At 41.8% G+C, this 26344-nt stretch overlaps 1 protein-coding gene across 2 annotated transcripts in view; it reads right to left on the bottom strand.

Annotated features, from left to right (window-relative positions):
* Window positions 1-2043: 2043 nt before the first annotated feature.
* LOC126106312 (hypoxia up-regulated protein 1) overlaps window positions 2044-26344 on the bottom strand; it is a 119592-nt gene continuing 95291 nt past the window's right edge. For both annotated transcript variants that reach the window (XM_049912539.1, XM_049912538.1), the window contains exon 17: window positions 2044-3082. In XM_049912539.1, coding sequence (XP_049768496.1) covers window positions 3051-3082 — 32 coding nt within the window. In that variant the 3' untranslated portion in view covers window positions 2044-3050. The remainder of the gene's footprint in view (window positions 3083-26344) is intronic.

Here is a 26344-nt window from a genome sequence, read left to right on the forward strand (position 1 = left end):
TACAGAGTGCACACCTGAAAGATACAGAGTGCATTCCACAAGTAATGCGAGCAATTTTTTTCTGACAACGGTACACAACAGCGTGTTGTAATTGGCTGGGCTAAGTGGAGGGGGCTGTTAGCTTCAAAACACTGTCTCATTTGGCTGCGAGCTGCCGGAGAGTCAGGACGTGCGTTTCCGTCAACCCCATTTTGAGTTTATGTAACACGGCACAATGGATCATTCTGTAGAGCAATGGTACGCTATCAAACTTTGTGTTCAACTTGGGAATTCCGCCACCGAAACATTTCCATTACTTCAGCATGCCCTTTGGGACTGATTGTCCAAATCACAAGTTTTCCAATGGTACAAGTCGTTCATGGAGGGCCGACAGAAGGTCACCGACGAACCTAGCAGTGGACGGCTATCAACCACATGAGTTGACGAAAATGTGACGCATGTGCGCGATCCTTTGAACTCTGACAGACGACTGAGCCTCCACTTGATAGCATAAACTCTAAACACGTCAAAAACAACCGTTTTCTGCATTGTGACACAAGATTTGAACATGAGAAATGCGTGTGCCAAACTAGTCCCAAAAGTGTTGACTGACAAACACAAGCACATGCAAGTGCCTCGGTGCCAAGAAGTGTTGGAAATTTGTGAAAATGATCCTCATTTCTTAATCCCGGTTATCACTGGTAATGAGTCTGGGATTTTTGAGTACAACCCTGAGACAAAAAGGCAGACTTCCGAGTGCACTGTCCACCACGAACTCATACCTACCAGGACTACAGTGAACTTAGCTTTCTACTTTGAAGTGTTCAGAAGACTGAAAAGGAGAGTCTCGCGCTGCCAAAGCAACATCAAGGACACGTGGAAAGTTCACAACAACACACAGAGTCACAGCGCCTTCATTGTCAACGACTTCCTGGCCAGGACCAAAACTCCACTGGTTCCCCAGCCTCCCTACAGTCCGGACCTGGTTCGCGCTGACTTTTTTTAGTTTCCTCAGTTACAAGGAGTCATGAAAGGAAAACATTGGGACACAAAAGCATCCAGATACATGTTACATCACCTTTAAAAGACATTCCGGACAATGCATTCAAGGATGCCTTCCAGGCATGGAATCACCGCCTCTAGAAGTGTATCGATGCAAGAGGTCGCTGTTTTGAAAATTTTTGATTATTTGTACGAATATATTCAATAAATGATATTTTATGAATTTGGTCACATTACTTATCGAACGCACCTTGTATTTGCCAGTAGGATTGGATTTTCCATCAACTTCTGGCAATAAAACAGAAGTCACTACATAAGAGTTTACGGAAACATATTCAGATTACAGCAGCAAACTTCAGGCTTTTGTTTTTCCCTTAAAAATCACACAGACAACTGGGAAGTTGTTGGATGCAATTTTTGTTGAGCCAAATGAAATAAATTGAAGACAAAATGTTGGGAACTGCTTTGCAGAAAAACACTTATGAATAATTTGATTACACACTACCATTATCGGTCACAAAACACTCCTGCATATAGAATTTTAAATGTCATCGTGTGCCTGACACAGTAGGTCTGTAAGACTTGATGGTATGAAACAGGCGCTCATTGGTGCAGCAGAAGGAAGACTCAGTGTGGCTGAGTAATGTTTTTTAAACATTGAAGGAAGTGCAGTTAAATAAATGACACAGGTTTAGTTTGTATTTAATGGATTACATCCCTACAACGACAGCACTCAATGGTCATGTCAGGACAAAGTGAAAATGAGACAACATACGCCTGAGTGGGGAAGTTGTGTAAGCACACTAAGTTCACAGGAGGAATTGTCACTGACTGGTTTGCAAACATACACGTTGTAGGTATGTTAATACTACAACGAACTAAAACATTTTTGTAGAAATAATAGATTGCCACATCCCTCAGAATGTTCTACATGGTGGCCATGACAATTTTTCCCCCTCCTTGCACGCCAAACATAGTTCTGCTTTAGACGGCCTTCTTGCAACTGTAAAATCAGAATACTCATCACTAAAAGAAAATATTTCAATGAGAAACAAAACGTAATCATTGAGATCCCACATTTATATTTTCTGAAGGAAAAGTACAACACACACAGGAATTTAAATCAAAAGATGTACAAATAAGGTATTCACGGCAGTACAAATAAGGTATTCACGGCAAAGATCTTACAGATATTTAAACAGTTAAACACTTACTCAAATTAAGGGCAATACAAAAAATGTTGACACTATCTGAATGAATATAACAATTACATCTGTTTTGTCTGCAATTCTCAAAATAAACCACAATGCACAATTTTCAGTTACACATTTTCCTTGCCACATAACTGGTAGGCAAACAATTTTCTTGCTCTTTAATTAGGTGGTATGAATACTTTCGCAAAAACAGGTAAGGAAACACACGAGGTGCAGTGTGCACTGCCAAAATTGGTTATACGCATAATTTTTGTTCAACAGATTTTACAAGTGATAACTTGTTTCACGCCAATGACAACTAACAACACACAAGATGAATATTTACAGGATGCTACTTCTCAACAAGACAAACATGAAAAATTTATTATAAATGCACAGGCGAGTGAGCCTGTGACACTGGAAAAAAAAGACGTCTCTCCCACAGTTACATGAGATGTGCTCAAGATTGCACAAAACAAAAAAAACTTGCAGACATTCCACACACTTCTAAAGTGACAATGTTTAAATATCATTGTATAACTACATGACCCAATTTTAAACAACTGGATGCTGACAAAAATGTCTTTTATAAATAATATAAATAATTGTGACAAATGTTTATACAGAATAAAAATAGGGGTGAGAACAGCAGCAGGGCAGGACTCCAAAGAAAAACAAACACACGGTTTGTGCAACACATAGATCTCACACACGCACTCACTCGCACCTTACAATTAACTCTGTACAGTTTAGGTCCCTTTATTCTCTCCCCACACCGGGGCCACTAAATGCGACAACAAAGTGTTTTAATCTTCCGGAATTAAATCACACCTTCCACAAATCAGTGGAGGTAAGGAACTCTACAGTCTTCAAACGTTACAGTTCTGTGTGGCTTTCCCCGTCCTTTTCTGAAAGACAAAAAAAGTAAAGATGGTAAGATTTTTTATAATGAAACAGCACGAGCCATCAGAAAAATATGGTGGCCCAACAACATTACTAAAGACAGTCAAATATTCTCACAATTACTGCATTGTTATATTTGTATTACTTATGTCATTTTACTGTTTTACAGGGATGGCTGTTTGTATTTACATTTCATAAAAAACTAAAAACAGGCTAAACTCAAGAAACTAAGAAATTTAATATCAGATTTTCCCCACAACTACTAAGCTTCATGCAGAGAAAAGAGTGTAAGTGAAGTGTGTTGAGAAACATCTTTGCATGTTAATAAGTAAGGAACTTATCCTCCCTGTCACACAACATTTAAATATTTTGCATACTACAATAAAACTAAGTAAACCTTATGATAAGTGCACACTACTGTTACTAGAGAAATGTCAATAGATTATAATTAATGCAATGAAGCACACACACGCATGAAATAAGTCAACTGCAGAGATTGGTCAAGGTTAACTGCACAAGCAGAAGTATTTCCTGCTGAACAGTTGGCGCTTTTGCCATAAGGGAAGGAGCACTGAATGCAGAAGAGATATTGGTGCAAGAGAGATCGACACAACTGACAGAAAAGTAAGCATTGCAGGAAAACTGGTAGAAAGCTGGTAGAAAGCTCCACTGGTGTGTCACCAGGTGACACCCAGTGAGTAGCCAATAGTATGTGGGGTCACTAAACACAACAATATGTGATTGTCTGGCAAATGTAATTGTTAAGGAAACGCAAATTATCTCTTGGTACAATAAAACTAACAAGTGTTGTAAAATTATTATTCTGCACACTACGAGGGACTGAGCAATTTTGGACCTCTTCAATTTTTGTCATACTTTTAGGATTTGAAAGTCACGGCCCAGATGTCAGTTTTCTAAAGCCATATGATGCATTTCTCAAAAACAATTGGGAGAAGGGGGAGGTAGAAAGGGTTCAATTTAGAAGATTTTATGATCTAAGTGCTCGTAACATGTCAAGTGCACACTCAGTCTTATGGGGCTGACAGTCGACACACTGTTTGGGCAATATCAATCCCCTGGGCCTGATAGTGTACTTTTCACTTTGATGATCAGTGCACGGAAACAGCAGTAACAAATGTTATAATTTTAAAGGAGTTTTTTTTTAAACATACAGCACACGAATGTAATTAGATTTGTAAGTATTACAAAAGATATTTTAATTAAATTTCTAGCTGCATTGCACCCTTATGTTTGTGTGTGTCATTCAAAACAATACCTATGCACTTTATGTACATTTCCTTCCTTTTCGTGCAGCCAGTGTTTGCTTCTTCACATATTGATAATGGAGTTCCTTCATGTGAATGCCATGTGAGCACAACTGCCAACTGTTTCCAAAATATCGTGAGTGACTCTTTCCATCCTGTCATACCTTGGAATATGTATAACACATTCAGAAAGATTGTATGCTAACTTTCAATACTGTTTTACTCTCTTTCTCAATTGACTACTGAAAAGTGCTCACCTGATTAATTAGACGAACAGCAGTTTTTCCCTAATTATAATCAGTAACACTTATTTGTTTTTGATTAACGCACTCTTCTGGTTGACATTGGGCAACCTTGGAGGGACTGGAATGACGGGAAAAAAAATTGTGGGATCTCCATGCCTGCAGCGTGGTTCTCTGCTTGCTGGACTGCCACGGGCACTTTCGTGCAACCAGTAGTTGAAAAGGAAGTGTTACTTGCATCAGAAAATTGTGACACAGTATTTGATAGTCGCCATTTCAATTTGATGATAAATATAGAAGAATTCAGTGCATGACACTGGTTAAGATGAGAGAGGAACATTTACCCATGTTAGGCGAAGTAGCCACCTTTATAAATGAGTAGGCTACATTATTGTATATGGGGAAGCCTCATTCATTGAATTTTTTGATCTATATAATTTGAGCAAGCCCAATCTCAGGTGGATGAATTCTGGCAAGCAGAACTGCTATCACCAAATTGTAATGCGCAAACACAATGAACTACATGCCTCAAAGAGAACACTGAGGACCTACTGAGTCTTTTTGTTTTGTTTTCTTTCTGTAAATTTTTTGATAGTGAGATTTTTTGCTTGTGTGTCTATCGACCTGCCAGCGCTTTTGTTTGGTAAGTCTCATCATCTTTCTTTTTAAATATATGCATGAAATGAAAGTGTTTCTTGGTGTTCTTGGAGTTTACATATCAAGAAATGAAGACATCAATCAGCTTTGGAGTGTTGAGAATGGCCAAACACTGTTCAGTGACATTATGTCTCACAACCGCTTCCATGCTATTCTGGGGTGCTGTGCTTTGTCAATGTGGCTGCCCAACATGAACAAAGGCCGAGTGATAAATTTGAACACATCAGAGAAGTTTTCGAGATGTTGAAATTACCCTTAGCAATGCCTACATTCCAGAATGGTGCATGACCATGGACGAACACATTTCAAGGTCGCTGTCCATTTCGGCAGTACATCCCAGCAAAACGTGGTGGATTCAGAATAAAGTTGTAGGCAATTCGTGACAGTGCAACAAGCTAATATTGAAAATGAAAGTGTATTGGAGAAAGTAATCAGAGTCGATTGACTTTGAGGTAGAACTTTAAAAGTCGGAACATAGTATCACCTGTGATAATTTTACATCTCTTGATTTAGCTAATTATTTGTTGTCAAAAGATCTGTCACTAGTCAGTACTATCCAAAAAAACAAAGGTGAACTGCCTGTTGATTTCATAACGCACAATGCACATGAAGTGTGGGTTGGTTGGGGAAGGAGACCAGACAGCGTGGTCATCGGTCTCATCGGATTAGGGAAGGAAGTCGGCCGTGCCCTTCCAGAGGAACCATCCCGGCATTTGCCTGGAATGATTTAGGGAAACCACGGAAAACCTAAATCAGGATGGCCAGACGCGGGATTGAACCATCGTCCTCCCAAATGTGAGTCCAGTGTTGCACATGAAGTATACTCTACATTATTTTTGGTGATAAGCCTCTTATCTTCCTAAGAAAACTACAATTGTTACTAGCTTCAGCTCTATTCCTGATCAACCGTAAGTGCCCATCACAAGTAAAGAAGACTGAAGTTGTAAGGACATACAATGCCACAAAGGGTGGGTCGGCACCACGAATCTGAAGATGCGATTCTTCAGTGTGGAGAGAAACAAGGTGCTGACCATTCGTGATTTTCTTCAATATGATTGATGTAAGTACAATGAATTTGGATGATCCTGGCTCCCAATAAAAAAAAAAAAATGGGGCATTGGACTTCCAGCGTCAATTTGGGAAAGCAACAAGGAGGGGTAAAGAAGTCAATGAATTTATTAGTAGCACCAGTTCCAGAAAGGGCAGTCAAACCACCAGCTAATAAAAGGAGAAGATGTGCATATTGTGTACAGAAGAAAGATACAAAATGTCAAATTACATGCTGTAAGTGCACCAAACCTGAGTGCTCTGCACATTCTGCTTTTGTCTGTGGAACCCAAACAAATTTGCAATAAGAATAAAAGTCACTAGAAAAAGTATAAAAATTGTTCTTTAAAATGTAAACTTTAAATAAAAAAATTATTTTAAAAGTATTTATATTTCAAAAACTTGTTCACGTCATAAGTAGTCAAATTAGTGCTAATTTATGCGAATTTAAACAACATGGGCCTGAGAGGTCCGATGGTAGGGAACACTAAACAGATTTTCTGGTAAGCATCTATACAAATTTTCTGGTAAGCAGAGGATTAAAGTTAACAGAACAGTGAATTGGCTTAAATGCATCTACTGGGCCCAGGAAAATCTGCATGGTCATGCGGACGAGGTGGTAAATGTACCAAAGTTCATCTGTGGTGTGGAATATCATCCAGGCGCTTAGTAAGATCCTTTTTCGTTGATGATGTGTGACTGGAGAAGAGTGTATGGGTATATTACACAAATTAATTTAATCTGGAGTACACATGCTTCGTGGAGCTGATGTCTTCTACCAATAGGACAGGGCACTACCACATCACCACCTAGCCCTATGAGCTTACGTAGATGACCATCTGCAGGGACACTGGACTTGGCGAGGTCCCCTTCCCCGGCATCAAATTTATCAGCTATGCACTTTTACTTGTGGGGGAACTGTGAAAGATCAAGTATATAGACTTAAGCTGCATACGTCGGAGGACATTCGACAGGAGATCACAGTAGCATTTGCAGCAAAACACTGGCCGATGTAGCCACAGTGACAACTCTGCGTTCTTCTGTCTGGCTGCCAACAGTGCACGTGTTAACATCTAACTTAACTGTGTACTAAACGTAACACTGTAGTGCATGCATCATCAGTATTCAAATGTAAAACAAATGCATAATAAATAGCTTTCATTCCTTAAAGTGTCTTGTGATCTCTATATATAACAGGACAACACAATATACAATGAACATTATAAAATGATATCAAGTGAAGATTCATAGAAGTTATTACTAACACAATCCCATCAGAGCTTTAGCTCCATCACACCATATTCATTTTCTCGTCTGTATATACCAGATTTGTAAGGAGATGCTTCTCACTTCTTACATCCGATGGCCTCTAGATTTTTCTCAGCAGCTTCGCAACTGCAGATGGTGCAGTCAAGTCAGTCTGATTCTCTGGGCACCATCTGACACAGAGTGTCATTTAAGGAAAATGCGTCAGTGGAAGCCAATGAGATCCCGCGTGGGTTTTCTACGTGTCAGCCTGGCATGTGGATGGTGGAAAAGGATTCAGCTGAGTGGTGTTTCTACAAACTAGCCTGTCTCAATTCTCCATTCTCGCTCTACTGCCCATTGTCTGACATCTGGTGGTGCTATATTAGACAAGAAATTAATATTATGGAAAGAACAGATTGCTACTCACCACAGAAGTTGCGTTTAATCTCAGACAGTCACAAAGAAAAAACTTCTATACATTCAGACACACAAAATGCACACACGATTCACACAAGCACAACTCGCATTCATGTGGCCACTGTCTCCAGCCATCGTAGTCAGATTCCGTGGCTGGAGGCAGTGGTTACGTATGTGCAAATTATGCTTGCGTGAATATGTGTGTGTGTGTGTGTGTGTGTGTGTGTGTGTGTGTGTGTGTGTGTGTGTGTGTGTGTGTGCGCGCGCATTTTCTATGTTCGAAGATGCTTTGGCCAAAAGCTGATACTTTTAGTATTTTCTTTGTGCCTGTATGTGACTCAACATCACCTGTGTGTGGTGAGTGACAATCTATCCTCCTCAAGAAGTTATTGTTATTGCACCCTGGACTTTTCACTGTTAGTTAAGACATTACATTATGAAACTAGTTTTTATTTTAGTGGTGGGAGAAACATTATTACTCAACCCTGTTTTTCCTTCAGCTTTCAAGTTTTACTCAAAGTTCTAAAAACTCAATGTTCAGCCACTATTGTTAAATTATTTGCCTTTCCATTGCTCTTCCATAATTTAGCAAGTGGACACTTCTCTTCCGATTATATCATCACAAATATATTTCCCCTCCTCCTCCAGCGCCCATTCTATTTGGAATTCACCTGTATAGTTGCGGATAACAAATATCATTTCTCGCTGCTGAAGAAGACGGTACCTAAAACATTTATACAAATCATTCTACAGTACACCGGAAAGTATCTGTACGGCACGTCAATTCTGTGCCCAAGTGTTCCTGCCTTCAGTTTGTGCATCATCATAGTTTATGCACATACACATCATTTTACAAGCCACAATTTTTTGTTTACTCTTAATTATGTAGTGCAAAAGGACGATCAGTCTTTCAGAAAATAATCAAGTCATTTGCTTCAGATAAGAGCTACTCCTTTGCTTTCTTCTTTATTAATTTCTGCACACATTACACCCTCACCCCCTTTACTCACTTTTACACGAGTAATGATTTTTCCCCAAACAGCTGCTTTTATATCTATACGGTTTATTTTCTGGGATTTGTTCATAAATAAAAAACCATCTTCACTGCCACCACCATCACCTTCTCGATCTTCTCCAAGAGTTTCCCTACCAACGGCTAGGGGTGCATATGAAGCGAGCCCGTCCATCTTCTCAAGTCTTCCTACCCACTCTCTGGCTTAGCCTTCTCTTCCTTCCCTAATCAGTCACTTGTCGCTTGGCCTTCCCCTCACTCTCCTAGCCTCTATCTTCATCTTCGTGCACCTTCCTCGGCATCATCATCTCCTCCGTTTCCTTTAAATGCCCTAACCAATTTCATTTTAGTCTTCTTCCTCACTCTTTTCTTGTGCGGGTTCCTCACTTGTCATCTTCCTAACACTTTCATATTTCATCTTTTGGAGTCTTGTTATTGCTATCAGACTTCTCAAAAACTTCATCTCACTTGCTCGTACCTTACTTTTACCCCTCACTTTTTTTACCCAACTTTCAACAGCATACAATGAAATTTGTGTATAATATGGAGCACACAATGGAATTTATATATAATATGTTCTTAATTATGAAAGAGTCTCTTTATTCGATTCTTAGCTAACTTCCCATGAAGCTATCAGCTCACCTTGCCCATGCTCTCAAATCTTGGTCATTTCTTCACCTCTCCTGTATTACACTCCCTAGCTACTCAGAACTTCCCACAGTTTTCAGCTGCTCACCACCTGATATTATGTTTACAGTAGGTCTAGCCTTTTTTCTTAGTTTGACTACCAGTTCACACTTCTTTGCATTGGATTTTAGACCACTTTCACGCATACAACCTATTTCCAAACAATGAAATGGGAATTCGGTTTCCAAAACAAAACATTCACTGCTGCACTTACTCATTCCTGCCTCAACTGCAATTAATTTTCCAGCCTGGCCGAGAGCAACATTTTTCTTCAAATTTCGCAGATTCCTCAATCCTTCCCTTGCAGCATGCCATTAGAACAATGAACATCAAATTTGTGTACTGCTCTCATTTAACAGTCTCTCAGTCTCACCACAATTCACCACTTTATTTTCACCTTATTTCTTAACTGGCATGAAACTGTAAAATAGTAGTTCTCATTCAAAGTCCAGCCACGTAGCTGTATTCGTGCTGATACAACTCCAGCACAATTTGTGCACTAATGTAGCATCAGATGATTGGGCTACAACTATTGCAATACGTGGATCTTCCCTCTATCAGCAGAGAGGGGATGGGTTTTGTAATGGAATCCAAACACTTATGCCACTTCTGGAAGTTGCAGATGTCTCGACTGTATGAGCAAATGTTCTACGTTCACAATCACACGGGTAAGTGGTGTATTTTCTTACTGACTATCCAGTTTAGAACACTACAATGTTCCTACACCAATACACCTGTCTGCTATCTTTGCCTTTTACTTTGCCATTTGTTTCTAAAACAGCTTTGAACTGGCTCATGAAAACAACACACATTTAGAGATTGATTTAGTGAAATTAACATTTGGTAATATAAACTGTAAAGGCATGTTCCAAGAGTGTCTTTATCAAGCATGTTACAAAGGATTACATGAAATAGCTGTAAGCAGGAAGCAGCAGGAAACAATATTAAAATGATTTTTTTTAAAGAAAGAAAGGTTCCTTCTTTGCAAGTATGGAAGAAAAGCTCAGGAAAAGTTGTGGAAAAACCAGACTATAGTCTGATTAACATTACTTGATAGATGACACTTCCCGCATTGGAGCTGGTTTCCTCCAATCAGTGTGCTAAACGTCATACACCAACCACTCACCATTGCCAAAAAGCCACGATAATTAGTCAGCTCACTTCCAGTTCCCTGCCCGGCATTCTTTCTTGCCACTTACAAAATTGCTCTGCATTACCAATTAACAGCATTTGTGAAGTGTCTTGTTGTGTTTGTGTTACCTACTACTGAGCGATAGCCGGCAGCAGATGGGGTAACACTGCAGCAACAAGTGACAGCCATCAACTATCAAGTAATTTTTAATGGACTATAGCCAAGAATACCCAACCAGTAAAAATGAAAATAGCCCAGGTCTTTTTTTTTTTTTTTTTTTTTTTTTTTTTTGTGGTTTTAGGGCGCAAAACTTCTATGGTCATTAGCGCCCAGCCCGTGACTTAAGACAGTAAAAAACCGAAATTTAAAACCAGCAGCAATGGGAACAAAGTCAGAAAATTGGAGAAACTAAAAATAGAAGACTGCTTAAAAATCCACTACAGAAAGGGGGTGATTGTCCCCAAAAAAAACTTCAAATGACTGACGTCATTTCACTGTCACTAATAAACTGTAGAACGCGGTCGGCGGAGCGCGTGTCATCTGCTAAAATCGACGATAGATCAGGCGATAGCTGTAGACGGGAGCGTAACGGATTAAAATAGGGGCATTCAATTAAAAGGTGTCTTACCGTCCACAGCTGAGAGCAGTGGGGACAGAGTGGGGGAGGATCGCCGCTTAAAAGATGTCGATGGCTAAAACGACAATGCCCTATCCGGAGTCTAGCTAAAATTACCTCCTCCCGACGACGCGTTCGGGAGGAAGAGGCCCAAGCGCAAGGAAGGGCTTTCACTTCCCGCAATTTATTACAGGGAAGTGCCGACCAATGGGCATGCCATAATTGAGCAACATGGCGACATAAATCGTTCCGAAGATCGGTGAAGGGAAGCGACTGAATAGCTGGCCGAGGAAGAGAGACTGCGGCCTTGGCCGCTATATCGGCCGCCTCATTCCCACAGATACCAGCGTGTCCCGGGAGCCAGAGGAACGCCACCGAGACGCCCCTCAGGTGAAGCAAGCGCAGACAGTCCTGAATCCGGTGGACCAGAGGGTGCACAGGGTAAAGAGCTTGGAGACTGAGGAGAGAGCTGAGAGAATCTGAGCAGATAACGTACTGTATCCGCTGATGGCGGCGGATGTAGTGGACAGCCTGGAGAACAGCGTAAAGCTCCGCAGTATAAACCGAACACTGGTCGGGAAGCCGAAAGCGATTTGGGGTGTCGCCAACAATATAGGCACTCCCTACACCTAACGATGTTTTCGAGCCGTCGGTGTAAATAAATGTGGCCTCCGTCATTTCTGCACATAGAGCAGCAAATGCCCGACGATAAACAAGTGTAGGGGTACCATCCTTGGGAAATTGACAAAGGTCACGGAGCAGGCAGATCCGGGGACGGAGCCAAGGCGGTGCTGTACCCCAAGTTGTCAGGAAGGTTTTAGGAAAGTGGAAGGAAAGAGAATGGAGCAGTTGACGGAAGCGGACTCCCGGGGGTAGTAGGGAGGAGGGGCGGCCTGCATACCCTACATCAAATGAGGCGTCGAAAAAAAGGTCGTGGGCTGGATTAGCAGGCATGGAAGACAGACGGCTAGCATAACGACTCAGGAGGACTGCTCGCCGATTGGACAGCGGAGGTTCAGCAGTCTCAGCATAAAGGCTTTCCACAGGGCTAGTGTAAAAAGCTCCAGACACTAAACGTAATCCACGGTGGTGGATAGAGTCGAGACGCCGAAGAATAGACGGCCGAGCAGAGGAGTAGACTATGCTTCCATAATCCAATTTCGAGCGCACTAAGGCGCGATAGAGGCGGAGAAGGGCCACTCGGTCCGCTCCCCAGGAGGTACCATTCAGGACACGGAGGGTGTTAAGTGATCGCAGACAGCGAGCCGAAAGATAGGAAATGTGGGAGGACCAGCATAGTTTTCTGTCAAACATAAGACCCAAGAATTTAGCGACGTCTGAAAACGGAAGGTTGACAGGACCTAGATGTAAGGAGGGCGGAAGAAACTCCGTACGTCGCCAAAAATTGACACAAACGGTCTTACTGGGTGAAAAACGGAAGCCAGTTTCGATGCTCCACGAGTGGAGGCGATCGAGACATCCTTGAAGACGTCGTTCAAGAAGGCTGGTCCGTTGAGAGCTGTAGTAGATCGCAAAATCGTCCACAAAGAGGGAGCCCGAGACATCAGGAGGGAGACAATCCATAATTGGATTTATGGCGATGGCAAACAGTACAACACTCAGCACGGATCCCTGGGGTACCCCGTTTTCTTGGGAGAAAGTACGGGAGAGAGTAGTGTTCACCCGCACCCGAAAAGTGCGCTCTGCCATAAATTCGCGAAGAAAAAGGGGCAGCCGGCCTCGAAAGCCCCAAGAGAACAGTGTGCGGAGGGGATGCCTGTCCTCCAACAGGTATCGTATGCTCTCTCCAGATCAAAAAATATTGCTACCGTTTGGCGTTGCCGGAGAAAATTGTTCATGATATAAGTGGAGAGAGCGACAAGATGGTCAACTGCAGAACGATGCTTCCGAAATCCGCATTGGGCTGGTGTTAAAAGGCTGCGGGATTCCAGCCACCAAGCTAAACGGTAATTCACCATACGCTCCAAAACCTTACAGACACTACTCGTGAGAGAAATGGGGCGATAGCTAGAGGGGAGATGTTTGTCCTTTCCAGGTTTCGGAACGGGAACGACAATAGCTTCCCGCCACCGTCTGGGAAAGGTGCTGCCGGTCCAAAGTCGATTATAAAGGCGAAGGAGGTAACGCAGACTATGGGTGGATAAATGCAGCAACATTTGGACATGGATACCATCCGGTCCTGGGGCGGAGGAGCGAGAAGATGAGAGGGCATGTTGGAGTTCCCGCATGGAGAAAACAGTATTGTAGCTTTCGTGATTTTGGGAGGAGAAAGCAAGAGGTCGCACTTCCGCTGCACGTTTCTTCGGGAGAAACGCTGGCGGGTAATTTGAAGAGCTCGAAATCTCAGCAAAGTGCTGACCCAACGAGTTAGAAATTGCGACGGGGTCCACTAAGGTATCATGCGCGACAGTGAGCCCAGAAACCGGGGAGAAACTAGGCGCGCCTGAGAACCGTCGAAGCCGACTCCAAACTTCTGAGGAGGGAGTGAAGGTGTTAAATGAGCTAATAAAGAATTTCCAGCTTGCCTTCTTGCTATCGCGGATGACGCGACGGCATCGCGCACGGAGCTGCTTATAGCGGATACAGTTGGCCAAAGTAGGATGGTGACGGAAAATGCGAAGAGCACGTCGCCGCTCACGTATTGCGTCACGGCATGCCTCGTTCCACCAAGGAACTGGGGGGCGCCGGGGCAATTCGGAGGTGCGTGGTATTGAACGTTCCGCAGCTGTAAGGATAACGTCGGTAATGTGTGTGACCTCATCGTCGATGCTGGGAAAGCGACGGTCATCGAATGTCGCGAGAGACGAAAAAAGCGTCCAATCGGCTTGGGCAAACTTCCAGCGTCGCGGGCGCATATATGGCAGTTGAGGCTGCAGTCTGAGGACACATGGAAAGTGGTCACTCGAGTGTGTATCGTCAAGGGCGAACCATTCGAAGCGCCGAGCTAGCGGAACAGTACCGACCGCAAGGTCCAAATGAGATAAGGTTGTCGTGGAGGCAGACAAAAATGTGGGGACCCCAGTGTTGAGGCAAACTAGATCCGCTTGGTGGAAGACGTCCAGCAATACGGAGCCACGTGGACAAGGGTGTGGAGATCCCCAAAGCGGGTGGTGGGCATTGAAGTCCCCAACCAGCAAATAGGGGGGTGGAAGCTGACCAAGAAGATGAAGGAGATCAGCTCCTGCCATTGGTGTGGACGATGGAATGTATACAGTACAAAGAGAGAACGTGTATTCGGAAAGTGAAAGACGGACGGCGACAGCTTGGAAGGAAGTGTTTAAGGGGATTGGGTGATAATGGAGAGTATCACGGAGAAGAATCATGAGTCCTCCATGGGCTGGAGAGCCTTCAACAGAGGGGAGATCATATCGGACAGACTGAAAATGAGGGAGAACAAAGCGGTCATGGGGACGCAGCTTTGTTTCCTGAAGACAGAAGATGACCGGCGAGTAGGAGCGTAAGAGGACCGACAATTCATCCCGATTGGCTCGAATGCCGCGGATATTCCAGTGGATAATGGACATGGGGTGAAAAGAGAATGGAGGAATGGGACCAAAGTTGCTGTCAACTCAAAGACTGCTCGGAGCTAGCAACCGACAGCATGGAATGGCATTCAGCCGAAGGCAGAAGATCCTGATCCATAAGGTGGTCAGGAGCAGTCCCTGCCACCAGCGATCGGCCGGTTGACCGGCCACCAGCAGTGCGCCTCGGCGACACAGAAGATGGCCGAGGGCGATTTCCGCCAGGTGGTGCTGTAGAGGGGGCACGCCTTGGCGGAGAAGGAGAGGAACTGGGTTTCTTTGTAGCCTTCTTGGAAGAATGTTGTTTAGAGGAAGGAGGAACCGATGGTTGTGAAGCTGCGGTCCGTAAAAACTCTTCACGAGTATGCTCTTTTTTCGAAGACTTGGCGTCCGACTTTTGGGCTCGAGATGTAGCAGAACCCGACGAAGGGTGAGCCATAGAGTGGGCAGGCGAAAGTGGTGAGGTTGAACGAGCGATCTTTGCGCTGGCCGATCTGACGACCGTGGTACTAAAGGTGAGGTCGCAAGTCTGCGTGGCCGCCTCCTTTGTTGGCCGAGGAGAAGCAAGGACAGTGCTGTATTTTCCTGTCTGAGGCACGGTGGGCTTGCGACTGGCGAATAATTTTCGAGCAGCAAAGGTCGACACCTTTTCCTTCACCCTTATTTCCTGGATGAGCTTCTCATCCTTAAAAACGGGGCAATCTCGAGAGGAAGCAGCGTGGTCACCCATACAGTTGATGCAGCGAGGGGATGGAGGTGGACAAGCACCCTCATGGGCATCCGTGCCACACGTAACACATTTGGCTGGATTGGAACAGGACTGGCTGGTGTGATTGAACCGCTGACATCGATAGCAACGCGTAGGGTTTGGGACGTAAGGGCGAACGGAAATTATCTCCTAGCCTGCTTTGATTTTCGATGGGAGTTGAACTGTGTCAAATGTCAAGAAGACAGTGCGGGTTGGAATGATGTTCGTGTCAACCCGTTTCATTACTCTATGAACTGCCGTTACGCCCTGGTCAGACAGATAGTGCTGAATTTCTTCGTCAGACAATCCATCGAGGGAGCGTGTATAAACGACTCCACGCGAGGAATTCAAGGTACGGTGCGGTTCCACCCGGACGGGGAAGGTGTGGAGCAGAGAAGTACGCAGCAATTTTTGTGACTGGAGGGCACTGTGTGTTTCTAACAACAGGGTTCCATTCCGTAATCTGGAACAAGACTTTACAGGACCTGCTATTGCGTCGACTCCTTTCTGAATAATGAAAGGGTTGACCGTAGAGAAGTCGTGACCTTCATCAGACCGAGAAACAACAAGGAACTGTGGCAACGATGGAAGAATCGTCTGTGGCTGAGACTCAGTATGCTTACGTTTGTGACTAGACTTAGTGGAAGGTGAGGAAACCATTGCGGAAGAATCCCCCATGATTACCGGCGTCTCCGATGGCGCGCTCCTCCCTTGTGGGGGCCCTCTCTGAGGGCACTCCCGCCTTAGGTGATTGTTCACACCTCAGGTCACACCTCCCGACAAACGGACGGAGGGACCAATCGGCATTTTCGGAAGGTATCAGCTCGGGTAATCACCCCTCCCTGGGCCTGGCCGTTACCAGGGGGTACGTACGTGTCCTACCTGTCTACCCGGGGCGGGGAATTACGCGTTACCCCGTCACCGGCTACGCACGAAGGGCGTGGGTCGGCCTTCAGACACGCACAGGGAGGAAGAAAGAGAAAGGGAAGGGAAGGAAGAGAGGTCTCAAACGCCGCAGCGGAGAAAAGAGAAAGAGAAGAGGTAAGGAAAAGAGAAGGACAAAGGAAGGAAAAAGACAGAGAAGGACAAAGGAAGGAAAAAGACAGAGAAGGACAAAGGAAGGAAGAAGACATAAAAGCAAGGAAGGCAAGAAATGCAGTACATTTACGAGCGTCCGTCTCCGGACGTAGGCACAAACCATTCTCCCATATGGGGAGAAAGAGAAGGAAAGAGCCAGAGGTGAGGGGAGGAGGGGCGAAGATAGGGATGGGGAAGGATGCGGAATGGGAAGGTATGCAGCCCGGAAAGGAAAGAAGGCCACATTAGCTCGGGGTCCCGTGCTTGCTACGCACGTATCCACCAAAGAGTTGTGGACCCCCTGGGGGGTAGCCCAGGTCTGTTGCATTCTATTGTTAATATCCCAATCCACTTACGAGGTTAATTAACCAAAATGGCTGTGAAATTACAAACTTTTAAGGTTTTGTCAGTGACAGTTCAATAGTGGCACCAAAATATTACGACATATGCCAACGAACGACCATTCCTAAAAATCATTTACAAATCAAATACTTCTAATTTCCTTCTTTTCTTACATATCCTGATCTTGTACCATATGTAGGGTAGACGCACTTCCGATACTAACGGACCCATCCACTACCGAGTAAGGGACGTGTCTATACTGTTTATCGGCGTACCATTACAGACTGGCATAAATACAACCCTGTCAGATTGACTAAAATTGATGATGAACTCACAAGCAACAACATCAAAAACCTTCTACATAAAATTTAAAGAAGTATTACAGAATTACCACAGACCGAAGAATGTAAAAGGAATGAAATTGGAAGACAATTTTATGCTAAGGGAAGAGGAAATGGTGGAATATAAGAGAGGATGCATTACTGTGAGAATTTGACAGGGCACGAAGTATTTCCTAAACACCACATTCACTCAGAATTACTGAGAATTTTGAGCGAGTATGCCATGACAGAAATACTCCACCTGCTGCCAAAATGTGAGACAGCCGAAATACCCTCAGACATCAAGAAGAATGTAATATAATCGACGGTAAAGGAATCGGGTGCTGACAGGAGTGAATAATACCAAACCGTATGTTTAATATGTCACAGTTGGAAAAGAGTAATGCAAATAATTTACAGAATAACAGAAAGGCTCGCAAAAGCCAAACTGACTGAAAATTAGTTTGGGTTTGAGGAAATCTAGGAACGTGCATTACAAGATATCTTAAGAAAGGCAAATCCACACCTCTATATCATCTGTAGATTTAAAGAAAGCATTCACATTTAGTTCATAACTTAAAGAGCAATTCAAAGCTCATTTAGCACTTAGAAACAGCTGTAACTATTTTAATGCATAGTGATACATCACTAAGAATTACAGAGAATGGAGAAGACAATAAAATATTTTTTCTCACACTTTACAGGTATACTATACGACTACCTTAGTCACATGGACAACACATCTGAGCACCACACACTCTATAACCATTTTTGACAAAGACAAAACATCTTGCTGGAAGATTTAATCCGTGGAATCTGTATCAAGCTGTGGCATCAGCCTTTACTTGGGAATGTCCAAGTAAATGTAGAAGTATTTAGCTCACTGAAGAGACAATGGACTCTACACTTTTTGCAACGAGACACTGCAGTCAAGTCAATTACATGCATTTGTATACTCCATATTCAAATATAGTGCTAGTTAAGCTCTTCACTTATGGGGGAGACTGCATCATCACAAAAATGAGGCATGCAGTAAACGCTTCTACCTCCGCAGTAAACGCTTCTACCTCCGACTTCCAGCAGTGCCATAGCAAATTCGCATGTATGAAGTAGTGTTCTTGTTTCAATTCCTGTAAAATTTCAATTACTTTCAGTTCTATCGGGAGAACTTGCCAAATTATTGTTTGTGGTTCCCTGCTAGCTTCACATGTGGATATCCATGGAGTATGACAATTCCTAAATTCTAACATCCAGGATGCCTTCTACATGGAATCTACCATTTTCATTTATGACCTGGCACTTTTCAATTATGCATCACCAACTACCAATTCACTGCATTTGTGCAATGATCAATATTTCGAACTCTTACATTCTCTGTATTTATCACTGATGTATCACTATGCATTAAATAGTTACAGACATTTGTAATCACTATTTTGAACTGCCCAGTACTCTGACCTGCAAGTACAACAAAACTTTCCAATCCAAAATGATGTAACAGAACTGGAAGGAGGAGAGCTACATTCAATTTTTCCTCCACTCTGGCAACACTTCACACACCTGGAGAGGACGAATTACTGTTACACTGTTCTTCTGGGATTAAAAAAGTGTAGCATTAACCACTAATAAGCAATCTGTTCAGATGCCCAACATTTTCATTTTCTAAGATTTGACATTTCATAGTTTGAACTGATTCAATAATACAGGGAAAACAAATTAAAAAAATACATATAGACCCATAAATAACTCAAATTGAATTATTTTTATGCCAAACATTTCCCCTATATATCCCCATTTTTTAAAAACCTTTTCTACAATAGTTTTCATGCCACATTCCTTAATTCCATTTTTTTAGAATTCATGTGTAACATTTACATTAAACTTTTACAAAAAAGAGAGATCCAATGTGAAGTTCTACAATCCCAGCAGTAGTATTTACAGATGAAAACAATAATATACCATTGCAATGTTAGTGACAGATATAGGACATGCTAGTAATCCCTCAAGAAATGAGACATAAGGAAACGGCAGACATACATTTTGGGTTTTTGTGTGTGAGTGTGTGTGCGCACGTGTAATCTCACGCAGCGATGATTGCAAACAAGGCATGGATAGCACACACAACAACAGCCGAGGCAAACCAGGAAGGCTGCTCCTGAGAGAGGTCTGTAAAGATTTTCATTATTCAGCCACGAAGATCCACAACCATAAGCCACTTCACTTACTCTCAATAGAAGGATACTGAAGGTTAAGAAAGTACAGTGCTACCATAAACAAGATAAATATTCCATAAATGCAGGTCTGAAATTCCTCAACAACTTTCTTTTTTAAAAAAATTCTACTTTGTGTCATTACTGCTTCAGGAATCTGAACACTTAAACTTGAAATGTGGGAGATCATATGAAATAACTATATTATAAACTTTTAGGGGACATAAACATAGAAATATAACTTGATTATAATAGAAGGAAACATTCCATGAAGGAAAAATATACCTAAAAACAAAGATGATGTGACTTACCAAATGAAAGTGCTGGCAGGTCGACAGACACACAAACGAACACAAACATACACACAAAATTCAAGCTTTCGCAACAAACTGTTGCCTCATCAGGAAAGAGGGAAGGAGAGGGAAAGACGAAAGGATGTGGGTTTTAAGGGAGAGGGTAAGGAGTCATTCCAGTCCCGGGAGCGGAAAGACTTACCTTATGGGGAAAAAAGGACGGGTATACACTCGCACACACACACATATCCATCCACACATATACAGACACAAGCAGACATATTTAAAGACAAAGAGTTTGACTCTTTGTCTTTAAATATGTCTGCTTGTGTCTGTATATGTGTGGATGGATATGTGTGTGTGTGCGCGAGTGTATACCCGTCCTTTTTTCCCCATAAGGTAAGTCTTTCCGCTCCCGGGACTGGAATGACTCCTTACCCTCTCCCTTAAAACCCACATCCTTTCGTCTTTCCCTCTCCTTCCCTCTTTCCTGATGAGGCAACAGTTTGTTGCGAAAGCTTGAATTTTGTGTGTATGTTTGTGTTCGTTTGTGTGTCTGTCGACCTGCCAGCACTTTCATTTGGTAAGTCACATCATCTTTGTTTTTAGAAATATAACTTGATATACATTGACTATATTTTTAAATGTAAAGTTATTTATAACTGCTGGCTCCCCATACATGACCGTAATTATTAACTTGAAACAGAATTTGCCTTTCAAATAGGTATATGTAAACAAATGTTAACTTATTTTTAAGCACAACAAAAACAAGTAAACTTGGGGGGAAATGGGGAGTAGAAGAACAGGAAACTCATTATTTCAACAATAATTTTGTGTGTAAAGTCCCATTGAAGTGGCTTCATTCCTGCAAGGCCACACCATTTAGCACTGGGTATCCCTCGTTTCTTTTCTTGGCAAGAGAAAATTATTCTATGAGCAGTGAAAATTTGAAAGAATTTTAGTTTATTTACATTTCTGAACAGATTAATGGACCCAATTGCCCTAATAACAAATGCTATGTAGTTTTAATGCATCAACTGAATTTACTGTATCTTCGCCAAATTCATTCCAGATTTTTTTTGTAGCATTTTCACCGCATTTACTAGTAAGGCTTATTATATTTCAGACACCAATATATGTCACAGCAGAAGTGTGTGTGTGTGTGTGTGTGTGTGTGTGTGTGTGTGTGTGTGTGTGTGCGTGCGCGCGCGTGTGTGTAGCATGCACTAGACATGCTATTTTACTTACAGGCAATAAACTGTGAATGCACCAAATACATGAAAAACTCTTCCTATAATTCAGAGTCAATTATGTATAATTGTCAAAGTAAACAAAGCTTTTGCCATTTAAATTTTGTTTCCTTTTGGAGTAAAATGGTGAAAGCATTAGCAAACATATTAAGATCAGCTCACTGGTGTAGACAAAAAAGTTTACTCACCAAAAAATGACAGGAGGAAACACACAAAAGATGTGGAAATGTGTGAGCTTTTTGGAGCTTGTCTCTCCTCATCCTCATCCTGGCAGAAAGGTTGAAGGTAAAGGAAGAGGAATTAAAGACAAGGACTGGGGAGATTCAGAACATGGGAAGAGTTACAGAAAAGTCGCCCAGAATGCCAGGTCTAAGGCTTACCAACGGGATGAAAAGGAGATACTATTCCCCCATGGTCCAGGGTTCTGGGTAATTTTCCGTAACTTTACATATTTCCTGAATCTCATAAGACCTTTCTTTCGTCTCTCTTCCTTTCCTTTAACCCATCTGCCAGGAGGAAGAGCCAATGGTTCTGAAAGCCCACCTTTCCATATCTTTTATGCGTTTTCTCCTGCTGTCATTTCGTAAGTATTTTATTATGCATACATATTATATTTTCAAACATTGTGCTCTAATATTCAATTATCAAGGTAAATAAACAGTGTAACAGACCAATTACCTACTTTGATTTCAAATGGAAAAAGAGGATAATTAATCAAACTGTTGCTGAGTGACACGAGAAGGGTGGTAAGTGTGAATAAATCCTTTTATTATTAATTTTTTTAAAAATTGTTGCATGTTTACTGCAAAGAATGTATGAGCTGCCGCCCAGCCTGGAGAATGTAGTACCCGGGAAACTGGTATCAATATTTTCACTGTAGCATATACATTTGACCAGAGAAGATCGGCAACTGTATAGATATTTGAAACAATTCTATTTATTCTTTAGTTTCAGTTGCACATTTCTAATTACAAGACATCTTCATTCTAAAACAAAGTAAAACTATTTTACAATAAGTAGAAAAAAATTTACACGAATGTGGAACTTACCTAAGTAGTTTCATCAGCAAACCATCTTGTTTGTTTAGAAACTCTAATTAGAGAACTGTGTTTTGCAACTGTTATCAGTGTTTTAAATAGGTATAAGGGAGAGGGGAGGGGAGTGGGGAAAGGGGAGGGGAAAATGGAGTTAGGGTGATTGGGAAGAGGGAAAGGAAGCAGAAAGGGGGTAGGGATGTCCTGAGTTTAATAGAGGGGTGTTGCTAAACTTATTAAAAATATAATTAAATAAAAAATTCTTGTTAAAATGTTAGTAGTATAGCACAATGGGTGTGTAAACTGAATGGCACAAAACAGTAGAATTATAAAATGGCGCAAGGGAGATTGTTGAAAGTACAGGACAATGGATGCATAAAAAGTAAAAGATTTAAGTATCATAAAATTACTGGCAAGACCCCTCTTGTTGAGCTAACATCCCTACCCTCCCCTTAGTGCTTGCTTGCTTTTTCCCTCTCCCTGTCACCCTAGCCCCATTTTGCCCCCCTTAAATCATCTGTGACTCACCATGTGACTTCTGGCTCTCAGGTTATCAGCAAGTTATGTTCTGCCCCAATTATGAATGTAACCGAATTGAAGGCATACACAGCACAACACATACTGAACGTGACCCCTGAAACACTCCGATCTGTTACGGAACATGCAGTTTCTTCATTTCAATTTATGGCAAAAAAACTATGAACAGGTTACTGAACATGTCTTTTGCCAGTCTCACGACAATTAGGAACAGAGTTCACTTTTTTATGCAGTTTTCATAAACAAAAATAAAACCAATTTCTCTTTGCTTTTTATACGGTTTTTGGACCTAGGGCAATTAAAATCTGATTTTTCACATCCATTGTGGTACGACCTTATCGTTATGGATGCGATTATCTAACAATACCACAACAGTTAACTGCCGAACTTTAGCAGTCGTGCACATTCAACCGATTGGAGGGTGTAATGTACAACTAGTAAAAGTTGCTACTCATCATACAGTGGAGATGCAGAGTCACAGATACACACAACAAAGAGACTGTCATAAATATAGCTTAAGCCCCTGCAGTCGTGCATGCCATCCAATTCTGACGAAGGCCTTACTGGCTGAAAGCTATATTTGTGACAGTCTTTGTTGTGCCTACCTGCGACTCAGCATCTCCGCTATATATTGCAGGGTGTATACAGGGACAAGGAAAAAAAATTCCCGGATTATTCCCGGATTTCTCCCGGATATCCCGTTTAAAAAATATGCTTTTTCCCGGGCGACCTACTGTCACTTAGCACAGAAAAAGTTCCCTCGGAACTGTAAAACTTATCAATCCTTTGAATGGTTAACGTTTTATATAATCGCGTAGAACTTCCCGGAAAAAAAAGAAAAGCCGAAGCAGAGAAGTTTTGGAAAGACCTTTGATTTGCAGCAACATATACGCTGCATATTTTCGTATTACGAAAGTATAAATTCGAATTGCACCAAACACAGCTTGTTAGTTTCCGGAGCGTTGCAACCGAGGTTGTGATGTCCTTTTGTAAGCGAGTCATATCTCAAGCCACGAGATCTCGCCAGCCGATGACAGCAGCTATTCAGAGCATAAGGCACGTGTTATAGTCAGCCACTAGCAAGATTACTGGTTACATAGCGCGAACACACAAGAGGAAAAAAGTTAACGGTTTACATTAATGTACACAGTACCGTATATCTACAAGAAAAGCTAAGCTTTCACGTGTAATATTGGTCTTTTTTTGGTGTGATATACTTTAAGATACATCACACAAATGTGCCAGTAAATTTAAAATTGTGACATAAATGCCTCGGCTCGAAATTCTTGAAGTGACTGGTCCTCAAACTGTTCAGTTTCGAACGCTCTGTGATTTAGATATCCATCCCACTTTCACACACGTAACATAATTCATCTTGCGTAAAAAGAAATTTACTTTGAAAGTAACGCTTTTCTAACCACCGTTCGCAATACTGTTAGTTATAGGTTCGATTTACCAGTTGGCAGAGAGTGCCAAAAACGAATTATTGTGCGTGTGCAACTGCAGTGGTGTAGGAAGCCCGCATGTTCGTGTGTATAAAGCATTAAGAGAGCTTACACTACACCATAAAAGAAACAGGGCATCAGAGGATACTCCAAAAGGCATCAAAATTTCGTGAATCACACTAAAATGCATAATTCGGCTTGAAGTGCACATTGGTTTTTTCCAGATTCACAATGAAGTAGGTCCCATCTGATATTAAGCTTTTCAGTGTGGTTTTTGGGATGTAAATTTTCTTGGAGTACCTGTACTCTACGATCTCATGTTTGGTTCTTTATTATGGCATAATGCCATACATGGCAGAAGATGATAACGTGCACTTGAAATTCACCGAACAGTTGGAAGTACCCAAAATTGTTAAATGAAACACTTCGTTTCAAATAAAATGATTGCCTCAGCGGAATTTCTTTAGCAAACTTGCAAAAATAACTTCATTCTTCTGCAAGGCGATTAATGCTTGACTGCTACTAACTTGGAAAGAAAATAAAATCAGAAACTGAAATTAATAACATATTTTTGCCCTCTGTAATTATGTGAATGCATTTTAATTCACTTGATAGCTCCCGGCCACAGAAATCCGTTTTGTTTTCATTTGACGTGGGAGCTGTACACGAAGAGAAGGCGAAATCACTTAACGTAAACACGGGTCACGTGGAGACTAACCCCCTCCCCACTACAACTCAGACAACTCTGTGCAAGCGCGAATCTGGCAGCTAGGGCGCGCGAGAAAAATTTTTCTCGTTTGCATCTGGCTGCTTGCTGCTACTACCGATGCAGCTAACAGCCAAACTTCAAGAAGCGGGAAGCGAGAGAAGGTACTGCTTATACGCGAGTCAAATGCGCATGCGCAACAGACCGCTGGCAACTGGTCAAACGAACCTAATGTGAACAGTTGTGACGTCATGCTCATAGCAAGCAGTTTATTGTTACGAAGAATTACAGTCTGCGCCCTACGGCCTTTAACATATTTTTGCTATCTGTAGACGCTTGTGCGTGCACGGTGTTTTGTTATCGTAAAATGCACATTTCCTTTGCCACTACAGTTTTATTTTTTTTCCCTCTCGTTTATATTTTATTGCTGCAGTATCATTCTCCAGTAGCAGGATACAATAACATTCTTTGCTAGAGAATCAATTCTGCAGTCAAAACTACAAAAATGTAACTGAAAGCTAAAACAATGAAAAATTCCCGGAATTCCGAAAAATTCCCGGGTTTTTCCCGGTTTTCTCCCGCATGAAAAAATTCCCGGGTTTTTCCCGGAATTCCCGGTTGTCCCGGGTCGTATACACCCTGTATTGTTACATTCTATCCTGTATTTTCCATCGTTTGATTTCTTTGTTCCATGACGTTTTCCACTGTTTCAATAATATGTTGCTCAAATTTAACATCATTCTGATGTGCGGTTCTATTTCTACAGTGTTTTGAAAGTAACTCTAATTGTGGGCATCCTGTAAGTAGAACATGTGCAACTAAGACTGAAGAATAAATGAGTCTTTTCTGATATCAATAAGGTGAAGATGCTGAATGTAGATCTAAAAAGCATGAAATTCACAACTGGCATTTGCTGCCTCAAGCATCCAGATAAATATGACATTGTGATATTGTCAGTAGTCATATTGTATTCATTATGGACTAGCCAGTTTATAAATGCACCAGAGCTATTGTCGTTACCACAAATATTTCTGTAAAGACTTTGGACTATGAGGCACAGTCCCTTTAGTGTCATTCAAGAATATCTTGCATTTAAATTCACTGATCAATAGTTTGTTTTTCAAGTGAACACATGTAGATGTGGTGACTTTCAGCAGATTTTTGTGAAGCTGTGACATTTATTCTTTTCGATAAACATTTTTAAATCGACAGACACTAAATCCAGAGGCTCAGTTATGATTTCAATATGGTAACTGACTTTTTTCCAAAGAATTTTTTTACTCATGCCCTTACTGTGGTATTTCACTCTAGTCAAATTACAATAACTACATTACTGAACTATAGTGCTCCAGATTGGAAGCAATCTGTAACAACATTTAAACAAATTCAATCTTCATTTTAAGAAAGGAGTTGCCACAATGGAAAGCTGCATATTCGTGT

Source organism: Schistocerca cancellata, chromosome 10, assembly GCF_023864275.1.
Source record: "Schistocerca cancellata isolate TAMUIC-IGC-003103 chromosome 10, iqSchCanc2.1, whole genome shotgun sequence".
Taxonomy (NCBI): domain Eukaryota; kingdom Metazoa; phylum Arthropoda; class Insecta; order Orthoptera; family Acrididae; genus Schistocerca; species Schistocerca cancellata.